At 51.5% G+C, this 13,471-nt stretch overlaps 4 protein-coding genes across 4 annotated transcripts; 2 read left to right on the forward strand and 2 right to left on the reverse strand.

Moving 5' to 3' along the window:
- Window positions 1-177: 177 nt before the first annotated feature.
- BCR38DRAFT_383485 (adaptor complexes medium subunit family protein) lies at window positions 178-2,364 on the forward strand. The gene is made up of 3 exons (XM_040857445.1): window positions 178-489; window positions 547-1,998; window positions 2,055-2,364. Exons 1-3 carry the CDS (start codon window positions 487-489, stop codon window positions 2,142-2,144), a joined length of 1,545 nt encoding a protein of 514 aa, XP_040719414.1. The 5' UTR covers window positions 178-486; the 3' UTR covers window positions 2,145-2,364.
- Window positions 2,365-2,391: 27 nt separating this feature from the next.
- BCR38DRAFT_470968 (anaphase-promoting complex component Cut20/Apc4) lies at window positions 2,392-5,535 on the forward strand. The gene is made up of 7 exons (XM_040862847.1): window positions 2,392-2,880; window positions 2,953-3,271; window positions 3,323-3,914; window positions 3,971-4,678; window positions 4,730-4,787; window positions 4,842-4,991; window positions 5,045-5,535. Exons 1-7 carry the CDS (start codon window positions 2,610-2,612, stop codon window positions 5,341-5,343), a joined length of 2,397 nt encoding a protein of 798 aa, XP_040719415.1. The 5' UTR covers window positions 2,392-2,609; the 3' UTR covers window positions 5,344-5,535.
- Window positions 5,536-5,699: 164 nt separating this feature from the next.
- BCR38DRAFT_454486 (family 78 glycoside hydrolase) lies at window positions 5,700-8,107 on the reverse strand (the record flags this gene model as incomplete). Its single annotated transcript, XM_040861705.1, has 6 exons — window positions 5,700-5,976; window positions 6,006-6,884; window positions 6,939-7,465; window positions 7,541-7,570; window positions 7,627-7,775; window positions 7,831-8,107. 6 exons carry the CDS (start codon window positions 8,105-8,107, stop codon window positions 5,700-5,702), a joined length of 2,139 nt encoding a protein of 712 aa, XP_040719416.1.
- A 1,199-nt stretch (window positions 8,108-9,306) lies between these two features.
- Window positions 9,307-13,471, reverse strand: BCR38DRAFT_419207 (NAD-specific glutamate dehydrogenase). Its single transcript, XM_040859293.1, has 3 exons — window positions 12,688-13,471; window positions 9,717-12,630; window positions 9,307-9,660 (listed from the first exon to the last, which is right to left on the reverse strand). Exons 1-3 carry the CDS (start codon window positions 12,983-12,985, stop codon window positions 9,630-9,632), a joined length of 3,243 nt encoding a protein of 1,080 aa, XP_040719417.1. The 5' UTR covers window positions 12,986-13,471; the 3' UTR covers window positions 9,307-9,629.

A 13,471-nucleotide genomic window follows, 5' to 3' on the forward strand; every position in this document is an offset into this window, starting at 1 on the left:
TACCTTGCAAAGAGTGTATCTACAGCACTGAGGATTATGATTTAAGTGCTGAAACACATGTAAGTAAGCAAACTTGAGCATGTGAGCATATGTGAGTAAACGAACAATAGTAAACGGATATAATTGGAGGAGCATATGTAAATAAGAGGGGGTTAAATTCATGCAGCATTTGAATGACCCGGTTGGTGTCCAAAATTCACAGTGAGGGGCACCGAATTCCAGACTCCGTTGCATTCATATCAACACTCCACACTGTGCACAAGACCCCAAGTGTGGCTGCACGGTCCTCACAAGCCACATCCACAGTCTAGCAATTGTGGATTTGGCCTCCTGGCGTCCATTGCAGTTGTCTGACCGTGTCTTCTTTGGTGAGGCTAGATTGCATATCACCAGTGAAGCTCCTGTGGTGGACCAGATTGTTTCCCAGTGGCATTGCCCATCTTTTCCTAACGCTTCTCGCAACTACGAACCCATATTGCATGCAAAATGGTAAATTGGTAGTGGACATGGTGGTTCCTCCAGAATTGGCTAACATGCTATGGTCAGGTCGTCCTCGCCGCCTCCATCTGTACCCGAGGGGGTAAAGCTGTCCTCTCGAGACAGTTCCGCGAGATGCCCCGATCACGAATTGAGGCGCTACTGGCATCCTTCCCGAAGCTGGCAGACAGCAGCACACAGCACACCACGGTTGAGCAGGACAATGTTCGATTCGTTTACCAACCCCTCGACGAGCTATACATGGTCCTCATCACCAATCGACAGTCCAACATCCTGCAGGACATTGATTCACTCCACCTGTTCGCCCAAGTCGTCACAAGCACATGCAAGACCTTGGAGGAGCGAGAAATCCTTAGAAATGCCTACGAACTGCTCAGCGCATTCGACGAGCTTGTCACCCTTGGCTACAGGGAGAACCTGACTATCAGTCAGATCAAGACCTTCCTGGAGATGGAGTCCCACGAGGAGCGCATCCAGGAGATCATTGCTCGCAATAAGGAATTGGAAGCTACTGAGGAGCGCAAGCGCAAGGCAAAGCAACTCGAGATGCAGCGCAAGGAGACGGCAAGAAGTGGCCGTGCCGGTGTGCCACGAACCCCGGTCTATCCCACATACACTCCACCCTCTCGACCTACTACCACGGATACGTACGACAGCTATGAAGCTGAGAAAAACAAGACGGCACACAAGACAACTGTCATGAAGGGCAAGGGCATGCAACTAGGCAAGAAATCAAAGACAACCGATATGTTCGAGCGTGTTAGAGGAGATATGGGTGGTGAGGTTGATGATACGCCGTTGGTTCCTGTGGCTACCTCTGCGCCAGTCGCAGAACCTGCCGCTCCTCGGATGTCTTCAACGCTGGATCGAGACGCCATCCATGTCACTGTCAACGAGGCAATTACTGCGAAGCTATCGAGAGAAGGATCGGTAAACTCCATGACCGTCAGTGGAGACTTGACCTTGCGCATTTCGGACCCAAGCTTGACCAAGATCAAACTTGCACTATCAGCAACTGCCTCTCACGGCGCGCAATTCCGCACACATCCCAACGTCGACAAGGGCCTGTTCAACAGTTCCAAGACGATCCAGATGAGCAATGCCGCCCGTGGATTCCCCGTCAACAATGCTGTTGGCGTGCTGAGATGGAGAGCCACACCAAAGGCGGATAATGCCAGCGCTGTGCCCATCCAATTCACCGTATGGGTGACTAAGGGGTCTGAAGGCAACTTTGGCATCACTGTTGAGTATGAACTGACCGGCAGCGACGAGCTCAAGGATGTTAGCGTGGTCATCCCATATGCCACAAGCGAGCCATCTGTGTCGAGCTTTGACGCGACCTATGAAGTGTCCGGAGATAGCCTGGAGTGGTCCATTGGCACAGTCACAGCTGATGAGCCAAGCGGGTCATTCGAGTTTGAGGCTCAAGCAGACGACGAAAACGAGTTCTTCCCCATGCATGTCAGATTCTCTAAGACTACACCATACATCGATGTCGATGTAAGTATCATGACAGGAAATTCAAGGTTGCAAGAAACTCACTAACAATGCTCCAGGTTCTATCCGTTTCTTTGATAGAAATGGACGAAGAGGTAACTTTCTCTAAAGAGATCAAGTCTTTGGCTGAGAACTACTTGGTGGAGTAATGACTAGGGGAATGTGAGGATTGATGTAGCAAAAGTTAATCAAAAGAGTCAGTGAGACTCGGAAGTGGTCCTATAGAGAACTGCGAAATTGACTGGAGAACACTTCCTGGCGTCAAAGCACGTTGCACTGTGAAGCGCTATAGTATACCGGCATCAACATCGAAGCATGAGAATAATGTTCGTCCAAATGCCACACGCCATATGAAATAAATTCTTGGACCACCTTGAGATTGTACATTTGTGCATCGTGGATCATAACTCTTCAATTGCTTCCCACCGAAAGGTTGGGTTTAGGCTGAAGAAGTCGCCAGAAGGTCACTATTGTACCGACAGTGCTTACACAGTGTTTGACACCCGTAACTGCCCAAAACGCGCCGGTCGCGCTCTCAGTCTCAGTCTGAATCGTCATTCCCAAGAGCCCCAGGCTGGATAAAACCACTTGTGGAGCTCGAAATTAGCTACGTAATGGTCAATTGTGTCAATAAACCCATTCCAGGGCCATATTCAAGGCTTCGCCACATGTCTGAGCCAATCCAGCTAGAAACATTGGGCGAGACGAGGCTCGACCCCAAGCCGCACGGTGAACTACTCACCTATAACCCCAGCATTGAGCTGTTTGCCCGAGCAGCCGGGCCCAAAAGCCTCCAAATATGGCGCTCCAACGGTCAGGTCGTCGTCAAGAGCAGCCAGCGGGGCGAGAAGGAGAGTGTAGAGGCTTTGAGATGGAAAACTGATGGTCAGTCAGCCTGCACATCCAACCCCACACTGTTTGTTCACGACGCACATAATACTAATGCGAAAGCTCCAGGCCAATTCCTCGCCGTCGCTTGGAGCGATGGGGTGGTTAGGTTGATGGGACTGGAGAACAGCAAAGCTGTGCATCAAATCCCCGTGTGCGAGGCGGGCAAGGCGAGGATCACCTGTATGGGTTGGACGAGGAACTTTGCCGGGAAACGCGCCGCAGTGTCAAAATCTGTCGCTTCGGCTTTGCAGAAGTTGTCGCTGGATGATGATGATGATGATGGGGAGAAGAGGATCATGCAGAGCTTACCGCGTGAGCTCACGTTCCTCGAGGTGGAAACTGCTTTGCCTAAGATCAGCCCACTGCCGGCCTCTGGGGGCTCGGGGTAGGTCGGTTCATCGTATTGAGCTGAGGCAGAGCTAACATGTTTTTCTAGCGATGACATGTATGTCTTCACCACAAGGGCATCGTTGGAATTTCTGTTTCGCCCTTTCGCACCCGAAGACAGCGACAAGGTGGATGTCATGATCGTCGGCACAAACGACGGACAGATCCATCTGAGTATTTACGACTCTTTCGTTATTGGCAGTTTCAACTACAGTCTGCCCAGAGCCTTTGGTATACAATCACCTTTGGAGCTTATCTCACACGCATCACACCCTGAACTATCAACACATTCGCTGGTGTTCAAGTCTGCATCAGAAGACCAGGCCAAAGCACTGTACTTGGTTCCCATGGATTTGACTTTTGTCTACTCATCTCCGGAAAATTTGTCTCTGTTGGCATCTAAGACAACCACGCTACAGAAACTCCTGCGATACGTCAAGCAGGTACAGATGCATATGATTAATGAGTGGCAATCTACGCGAGAATTACCAAGCAGGTTCCTCAAAAGCATCAACGAGACCCTCTCTGAAGCAGGGACGTACGGGGAGATGGACATTGGGCCGGCTTTATACCATACCGTTGTGACGGGTCACACTTTCCCAGAGGTCAAGGAATGGCTTGTTGACCAACTAGCTGAACGAGTAAGTGCCGGGCCAAAGTTTTGAGAAATACAACCCAGTCTAATGAAATAACTTAGGGCCATAAGAGATGGGACAAAGCGGTGGTATCCGGGTTGGAAAGCCTCCGCAGTCTAGTTCACGAGAACTTCCTTCCAGCATTAGAGCGAATAGCCATCATCCTGAGTCGGCTACTGGGCATAGCCCGCTTCCACGAGTCTCAACACCAGATCGGCTTCACCAGCGCACAGGTCACCAAAGTTATGGACATTGTAACGTGCTTGATACTAGTCGGCAACAAGATTCTCTTACTCGTGATGGAAGAGCTCGACCTATTCCATTGCTTCTCGACCTGGCTGCGCCACGAGATTGATAGCTTGGCCTCGTCGTCTACGAATGAGGAGCTCACCGAGAAAGAGGCTACTATGGAACATGGCAAGGTGTTAACGTATATTCGACAATACCTGCCGGCGAGTCCTCTGCGGTGTTACCTACGCAGTGTACCAAAAGAGGACTCACAGAGAGATTGGGAATTAGCTGAGAATGGCTCTTCATTGCTGGACATGCTGGACAAGCAGATATCAAAGCAGGAATCAGGCCAAGACCAAAGCGCTATGTTCTCACAAATCGACTTCCTGGGCGCGTACCTAGCCAGCAAGGCGAATGTCGTGTTTGATGGCATTGCCGAGGCGGAGAAGCGCAGTGTGCGGTTCGGAAAACCTACCAAGATCGAGTTAAAGCATAGCATCTCCAAGTTTGATGTCAGGATGCAATTAGCTCCAAAAGCGGTAGGTTCTGAAACTATCCGTTGCCTTGCTGCCAGACTGACCCCTGTACAGAAGGGTCTTAGTGGTGTTACATTCACAGCTCTTACACAAGAGCAGCAGGAGAGCAATGGTATGTCCTCTAACCTACAAGCGTAAAAGGTTTGCCCATAGTAATCCGCAACAGTCTACATCTTCCGCACCGAAACAAACATCACCAACGGCATCAGCGGCAACGTCACAACCCAGGTATCGAGCCTCACACTAGGTGAAGCCAAAGTGCTAGATGTCAAATTTATTTACGAGGACTCTCTTCTCGTTCTGGCGTCAATTGAAGGGAGGTTAAATTCAGTTCTCCTCAGTCGATTCTCAATACTGACTTAAACCCAGACCAACTTCGCATCATCAGAATACCGCACCAGTCAGCCGACCTGGGATATCGAGACTACACCGCGGGCACCACCTCGGTAACGCCACATGCGCTAAGTACGGAACAGGTGACCAGCGTGTTCCTGAATTTGATCATGCCAGGCGACGGAGGCTTTATGCCGATGCAGATGGAAGTCAAGGAGGCCTGCTCGGAGAGAGGGAAGTTTCCGGCGAGGGTTTGTCTGCTTGGGGACGACTTGCAGACGTATCGTGTGTTGGCTTTGCCTGCGAGTTTTTTCGGGGGAGGGGCGGGCGAGTAAAGGCTGCATATGGAGAAGGAGGAACTTGGAGGGATTGAGTGGCAGAATAGAAAAGAGCGTATGCATTGTAATAACCGCCGCGGTTCAACATATTGGCCATTTTCAAACTTGCGCCGAAGGCCTCCTAGAGTTTTATGGGCAATAGTCCAGAGTCTCCAAGAGTAAGGTGAAAGGCATAGGCCAATATCTCGCCCAAGATCGTCGACCATTTGCTGACAACTAGTTTTCTTCTATTTGAGTGCAGCTGACTTGTACTCAGAAACATGCTATTTCCAAAAGAAAAAGCAGGAGCCCAATATGTCTTAGCTAGCTTGTTCCAGCGACAACGCATTCCGCTCAACCACTTCCAGCATCCTCTAGCCGCTCGCAGTCCCATTCCACCCGACAACATGCTCCTCCCCACCCTGAATCCCAACCCTCACCCAGCCATCCTCCAGCACAGCGCCCATCTCCACTGTCCCCTTCCCGTCGTAAACTTTGTTCCCATCAACATGTACCTCCTTGCCTTCATTCTCCTTCCCATCCCACGGCACACTAACACTCCCATTCGTCCCCTTGGGCGCATGGACCCAAACATTATAACTCTCCCCACTTCCCTCCCCATTCCTTTGCCACCTAACCCGCAAACCCCCCCTCGGCGTAGGCACCTCCCCCTAGCCCACTCCAATCCCCCGGTCCTGGGCTTAACACTCCACTCATCGAACCCGGGTTTCACAGCACTAACCCCAAGGACATACGTACTCAACAATGGTACGATGCCCGTGGACCACCCATGCGCCATGGACGTAAACCCGTCTTCGTACAAGCCCCCATCCTTGCCTATCCCCTCCCAGAATGTGATTCCCGGGTCGTGGGATGCCATCCACCCGTATGTACGCCGGATCAGATCGAGTGCAGATTCGGTGTGTCCCGATGCAAAGCGGGCGCTCATCTCGAAGTAGGATATGAAAGCATAGACGCGATCGGATGCTTCTTCTACGAGATCATTTCCCGCAGCGTCGTAGAAGGAATTTCCGTATTCGTGACGCATAGACGTATTAAGGTAATTCAGCGCCTTTGCTGAAAGCGTATCATTAGCGATGCCCGCTATGATAGCGAGACTATTCCCGTCCTGGGCGTGGGCCGCGCAACCCTTGCCGGTGCATTTACGGTCAAAGAAAGCCTCTGCTTCCGGGTCCCATAGTTCGGTTACGAAGGATTTAGATACGGTGGCAGCTCGATCCCGCCATCGGGATGCGTCGTCGGGCTTGAGGAGGAAGTCGGCAAGGGCAGCGGCGCGGGTCAGGGAGAGGACGTAGAGCGCGCTGTAGTAGGCAGCTGAACCGTCGCGGGGGATGAATGCATAGTCGCCGTAGCCTTCTTGACGGACTAGGAGGCCTGAGGAGGAGCTGGTGTGTTGAGGGTAGTAAGTGTCGAGTAGCAAGGTCATGTTCGGATAGTAAGATTCGATGTAGGATAGGTTGCCGGTGTGCATGACGTGCTCGTAGCTGCATGATACCCACCACAGGGGGTAATCGAAGAGCTGGAGCCCGTAATTGTTACTGTCCATTTCCATAAGCTCGTGTGTTAGTCAAAGACTGTAATCCAGAACTTACATGCTTGCCGGAGGTATCCAACCATCACTACGCTGGTGCTGGACGAGGTCCTCCATAACGTTTCTAGCCACCTCCTCAACATCATGCGTCAAATAGCTAGTAAGTGCCGAGACAGCCAAATCTCCCATGTAAGGGTCTCTGTCCCGCTTTGCCCCATCGTGGATCACCAATTTTCCAACCAGGGAAGGACTGGTAGCATCCCTAAGCTCGGTGTCGTTGGCGCGGAATACATCGATGCACATTTCACTGGTATATGATCCGTCATACCACCACTGAGTGAGGTCCTTGTCGGAGCACTCGAATGTTCCGGTGAAGGTGTCTGGCGTGCCCAAAAAGCCGTAGAACTGAACCTTGACGGACGATATGCCGACTTCACCAAATGAAGTCGTGTGTGGGCTGTCTTCAGGGAGGGCGTCTAGCGCAATTTTTACGTATCGGAAGCCATGAAGCCCATCTGAACAGACCTGCCTGCTGAACTCGCAGCCCCATTGATTTGTCCAAGTGTAAGGCTCTGACTTGACGGCGATCTGCGTTCACTTGTATTAGATTAGAAGGTAGAGGAACCAGGGTGGTTATTGTTCCACCAGGAACATAAAACGGACCTGGTCGGTCGCATTGGTGATCTTATCATCCTGCCAAGGTCGTCAGTATCTGTACGAGGAATATCATCAGTGAAATTAGAGCCTACCCCTCGACCATTGTCAGATCTCGAAAAGTCACTCTTATCTGCGAGAAACTCAAGCGTCTCCGAGAATATGAGCTTGATCCCTGGCTGGCCATGTGTATAATTCTTGGCGCCAACAAAGTCGATGGTCAATAGCCCAACCACGTTCTGGCCTTTACAATATTCCATGTCAGCAATTCCTCATCTGAAAGGGCAACTTGGACCAACCGAAATCAACCACCACAGTCGGCACCTCACTCGAGTTCTCAGACCGACTCAAGTACGTCGTCCCCGAACCATCAACCAAGCCACCAGCATTCGTGACATTGCCATTGCTATACCCCGCCAGAACCTTCTTCGGAGTCACCGTGCTACTGGACGGAGCCCGAACATACTGGTGCCAACTCGGAATATCGTCTCTCTCCCACACAGCGGAACTAGAGGAGACGAGGAGCTGGAAAAGCGACCACAACACTATATGGAGTAAATAAGATGCAATTAGCATAATGAGATGGAACCGAGCAGAGCAGCGAGGATAAAGCACTGTCAACGAAGACAAACCAAGGGTCCGTTAGACAGACAGACAGGGGAGGACACGGCAGGCAATCAGTCAGATAGGCTTTTGCTCACAAGACACCAAGAAAACAAGCATCAGCAACACGGGATGCTTCGCCCGAAATATGTACGATCGAGGTATGTTGTGCCCGGTGTGGTGGGGCAGTAGTATCCCCCAACTTCTCATGATATTTCGGTTGTTAGATCTGGGAGGAGCGCTGCGTGCGCTTCTGCTTCTGCATGTGTGCCAAGGTCGGAACTTCCCTTTGCCGCAACCAGGAGTCATTCCGTGACCTGCGTCGTCTGCTGATGTAACGCGAATCCCACATTCGGCTCCCAGTTCCTGCTTCTTCTTCTTCTTCTTCTCCTTCTTCTCCTCCTCCTCCTCCTCATCCCCTTCATCCCCTGCGCTGCCCTTGCCGTGATCATCGCCATCATTCTTGCAGCATCTGAGTCGGGATGACGATGGCGGTGGTAAAGTTGGGTTGCCGATGAGAAGAGCGGGGTTCCCGCAGCAGGTAGGATCCTTGATCCCCGTGGTTGTCATGGTTTTTTGGGGCATCGAAGTGTGCAGATCAAGAAGCTAGCTATTAGAAGAAGCTGTAGTCTCCCAGACTAGTCCGTTGTGCCGCAGACGTGCTGCGTCGATCTAGCGTGTGCCAGGGTCGGCGTAGCTACCCTATGGACCACAAGACCCGGGTCCGGGGTTATTGCCCGGGAGTCAGCAACAATCTATGTCTCAATTCAGTTAATGAATACTCCAGCGAGAGTTTCGATTGGTCAAACCTGTCGCAGTCAGCGTAATGATTACCAGACTTGGGTTGCTCAATTTTGTCCTAAACTTTGCAAGGTAGCTGGTTGTTGGTAAGGTGGGGTACTGGGTTCCCGGACGCCGAGAATTGGACTACCTCAAAGCCGCTTGCATCTGTATCACAGGTGACGTGCCTGTAATGGAGGCTTGAACGACAATTGAGAATGAAAATATGTTTTGAGAGTCATCACAGAAAAAGTGTTTTCATGTGACAGGCCTCAGCCGGATAGTTCGGCTTTGGTAAACTTTCCGTAGAATAATGAAAAAAAAGAAAATGAGAAAAAACACAAACTCCCATTAGGCCAGGTCCATGCTCACAATACAATCAGCGCTCATCGCGAGGTAGATTAGAAATGAATTTCAGCTATGCTATATATGCATGCTCATCTAACATCTATGAGGCTATCAAGGAGAGCAAATCATACAGTCCGTGTATCGCTAGTCTATTAACTCTCCGTTGAACTTCCATGACGCCGTTGCAAAAAGGAAATATCCTGTTCATCGCTCATCACATAAGCCATGTTTTGTGCTCATGGTTTTTGAAACACCATCGCCCAGACTAAACCGCTAGATACGGTTGTTTCCATCCTGCCTTCCCTTCGTTCATATCACGGCTGGAGACACGTCTGTCGCCGTTGCACCAAACTTCGTACTGGGACGCTTATTTGATGTTGGCCATTCTTTTCGCCATGCTGTGTTACTGTTAGCATCTATCCAAGTAATCCATGGGTGGAGTCAGGGAACTTACAAGTCGTAAAAGGCAAACTGGCTGGGCTGAGAACCAAACTCATAGACGAACCGGGATGCCAGGTAGCTGCCAAAGATGGCACGCAGATATGCCTCGGGAACACGGGAGACAATGGTGTCCAGGCCGATCTTGTCCAGCAAGAGCTTGGGTAGGGCGTCAGTCAGCACGGCCTGGCGAATCTTCTCGTCCTTCCACAGGTCAGAGTGTTGTAACTCTTCGTCCAGTTCCGTGATGGCATTCGACAATTTGTCTGAGAGGATTGAGCGGGCAATGCCCGTCTGCTCATGCTCCCGCCAAATGGCCTCGAACTCCAGGCGGGCATTCTCGCAGATGGTTGCCTGGACCTGCTGGACATAAGCCTTGTAGAATGCAGGTGCCTCACCCTTGGCGTTATGACACATGTGCGTGACAAAGCCTTCGTCGTCGAAGCTGAGCGAGGCAAGCACTTCGAGGGATGAAGACGTCACGCCGCCCTTGTTGGCAGATGCATCCTTGAACAGGACACACCCAGCCTCCTCTAGGCGCAACTTGGCATCCTGAGTGATGAATAGATTGGCACCCTCCACAATGTAGGGTACGGTCGACTTTCCGTCCTTGATGAGCTTGCCAACAGACACCAGATCGATCGACTCGGGACGGCCACCACAAGGCACAAAGCAGTCGGTCAGGCCGCTGTCTCGCAGGTGGTAGGTGTTGCGGAACGCGGTGCCGTTGGCAATCACCTCACCAGTGGGAAGCTTGACGTTGGTGTCTTCGCAAAGCACCCGGAATCCGTCGTTTGACAGCTTGGAGATGTCAAAATGAGAGATCATGAGTCGGCCCTTAGCCAAACGGACAAGCTCGTCCTTATTGATTCCATTGGGGTCCACAAGCACACCCGCACCATCGACGATGGCTGTGTACTTCTCGTTGCTTAGCAGGATCTCGTTGCTTCCCAAGTCGCCATCTGGCCCGCCAGTCTGCATCTTCTTGACCTCGGCAGGGTTGAGCTCCTTCTTGCGGTAGATACCCTTCACGTACTCTCGGACTGAGAGTGTCGTCATGCCGTAGGCATCGTGAGGGATACCACCCAGCTTGGGAGATTTCCCAGTGAAGAAGGACTTCCACCAAGGAGCCCCGCGAGCGCGGGCATGCTCGGTTGCCCAGTCTACCAGGTCTGCAGTGTTCTCGTCCGGTCCCATGAACAGGATCTCCTCTTTGTGGTAAAGATCCACCAGTGGGTTCTTGATACCTGGCGTCTGAGCAGGGAGTAGCAAGTCGAGGATACTATCGATGTATTTCTCAAAGGCCTCATCGGCCTTGTCCTGCTGCTTCGCGTCGAGGAGAATGACCCCCTTGGATCCGCCCTCCGGAATGTCCTTGTTCTTGCGTTGCTGTGTGCTAGCCAGACCATAGTTCTCGTCAAACAGATTCCTGGCGTTGATTGAGTATGCCTCCTTCGAACGAGACTTGACAATCCGGATACCACCACGAGCGACGTCCTTAAATCGGAGGTGGAAACCTCGGGATTCTGCACTGATGACAAGGAACATGCCGTAAAGGGGTTTGGGATATTCAAACTCGGGCAGGAAAGAGGGGTCAAGTCGGAAACTCAGAGCAACCTTGGTCGGGGTGAAGTAGTTGGTCTTCAAAATGGAAGTATTGAAGATTCTGAAGGCGGTCATGACCATCTCCTCGTGCTCGTTAGATACGTCGCGAGTGATCTTCTCCTTCAGTCGGGCGTCCGACATGACATCCACCGCAGGGGTAGGTGCAATGAACTGTCTCTCGAAGCCAGCACCAACACTCAGATGCACATTGGCGAAGGATGCATACAAGGCACGGACAAGATCGGGGTAGTTCATGATGATTTCGAGGATATAGTCCGGAGTGAAGGTCTCGGTACGGAGACGGCGCTTCAGCTTGGACAGGATCTCCGCGTGCTCGTTCTTGTTGGGATCCAACGCCTGCGATAGAGAGGCATACTCAGACCCAAGTCGATTGAGGAAGTGCTGCACGTAGACCCAGACGCAATGTCCGTAGATGGCTTCTTGGAGACTCAGCAAACCAGACGCAAAGAGAGAGTGCAGTTTGTTCTGGGGGATGCAGTAAAGGAGGGATATCTCCTTGGTGATCTGGTGGATCGACTGCTCAATGGGCGGCACATCGGCTTCCAGGTGGGCGGCGGGCTTGAGGTAGAAACTCATGACGGTGATGCCGTTGGAGAATTGCTCGACGTATTTTCTGGTGCTCGTGACACCATAGTAGTGGTAGAGATCGCTCAGCGCGCTGAACATGCCCCTAGCTGTTCGCGAGCGGAACGCCACCACCAACCGCTTCTCCTGGGAACCCTCGATGTCGAATACCTCAATGACAGGACCAGTTCTACTGACTGCTAATTTGATAATCTCTTCGTAGATCTGCTTCGTGTTCCTTGTCGCCTTGTTCAGAAACATACGGTCGCTGATAACCTCAAGCCGGGTCTCTTCTGGGGCGGGGTTCGAGTCAACGAACTGGCATTCGTACACAAAGTAACAACGTAAAGACGTCTTGGACGAGGCCTCGGGCGACAAGGTGCCAGTGGAACGGAATGTCTCCACCCGGAAGCGTTTGTTGTCGGTGTTGTCCAGGTACTTGGCTTCGAGACGCTGCTCGTACCGGGGTCCGCCCATGTTGGTCTTGCCCGGCTCGCTCGTGTCAATGTAGATAGCGTGGTCCGTGGCCTCCATATCTAATCGAATTTCTTCGCGTTTGTCCACTCGCGAGTTTGCCGCAACCTTGGCAGCGTAGAGAGACTGAATATGGATCGCTATGACTTCGACTCTTTCAAGTTGAAAGTATACATCGTCAATGCCCAGTGAGGTATAGAACCACTTGAGCTGATCCTCAACGTGTGATTCCGGGATCCAGCCTTCCTTAACGAGGATCTCCCGCACTTGTATAAGTGTTAGTAACAAAATAGCAGTTGGAATAATCAACAGAGGCCGCTTACCTTGTTTCATCTGCTCCGCCTTTCCAGCAAACTCGGGGTTAATATACCCAACGGTTGCGGATCGAAGGATTCTGTGTCCATTGCCGTTACTTCTCTGGGGTATAGAGAAATGAGTTGGCTGAGGCGAAGGATGACGGCTTGGTTCGTCTTGAATCTGGGACACCAGCTTGTTAATCGGTGCAGTTCCGTTGGTGGCCATGGTGACGAATGGGTTAAAAGATTCAAGAGGATCTGCGTAGTCTGGGAATCTGTCCAGAGACAAGTCAGTCGTCTGAAGGGTCAATATCTTGGCACCCATAGCGAATGGAAGGAACAAAGGTAGTGAGGTACTAGAAGGACGAGAAGAGCAAAGGGAGAATGGAACAAAGATTAGGTTAAATATATGGGACGTCTGTTGCGGTGAGAGACCAGACCAGACCAGTCCAGTCTGGGGAAGCGGAGTTTGGATCGTCAAGGTAGAGTGACGGGGAGTGATGGGAAGGGCAGTGCGGAGGGAGCCATTGCGGCGGATGTACAATGTTTATCGCCAATTGTACTGCAGACTCTCTTGTGGTAGATATCAGGATACACACAACGAGTGAGCAGATAATTACGAGGTCATTGACATGCCTTGGGGAATGATTGACATACAGATGCCGGCATCGGGAGAAGCAGGGAACAGCGTTGTCATCATCAACAGTGACATGTTGCAGCACAGGTTCGGCCGATGCATGTCAAAATGCCACAGACAGACAGCATTATCTCCTGCCTTTCTGACACGGAAGCTTCACCGCTTGGCCTTTGC

The sequence above is a fragment of the Pseudomassariella vexata genome (assembly GCF_002105095.1).
Source record: "Pseudomassariella vexata strain CBS 129021 chromosome Unknown BCR38scaffold_2, whole genome shotgun sequence".
Taxonomy (NCBI): Eukaryota; Fungi; Ascomycota; class Sordariomycetes; order Amphisphaeriales; family Pseudomassariaceae; genus Pseudomassariella; species Pseudomassariella vexata.

Coding starts and splice junctions, on each gene's coding strand:
- BCR38DRAFT_383485 (XM_040857445.1), top strand. Junction 1,999..2,054: donor CACCATACATCGATGTCGAT/GTAAGTATCATG, acceptor ACAATGCTCCAG/GTTCTATCCGTTTCTTTGAT.
- BCR38DRAFT_470968 (XM_040862847.1), top strand. CDS start 2,610: ATGGTCAATTGTGTCAATAAACCCATTCCAGGGCCATATTCAAGGCTT. Junction 3,915..3,970: donor TTGACCAACTAGCTGAACGA/GTAAGTGCCGGG, acceptor GAAATAACTTAG/GGCCATAAGAGATGGGACAA. Junction 4,992..5,044: donor CGTTCTGGCGTCAATTGAAG/GGAGGTTAAATT, acceptor ACTTAAACCCAG/ACCAACTTCGCATCATCAGA.
- BCR38DRAFT_419207 (XM_040859293.1), bottom strand. CDS start 12,985: ATGGGTGCCAAGATATTGACCCTTCAGACGACTGACTTGTCTCTGGAC. Junction 12,631..12,687: donor GGCGGAGCAGATGAAACAAG/GTAAGCGGCCTC, acceptor CACTTATACAAG/TGCGGGAGATCCTCGTTAAG. Junction 9,661..9,716: donor CAGTTTGCCTTTTACGACTT/GTAAGTTCCCTG, acceptor ACAGTAACACAG/CATGGCGAAAAGAATGGCCA.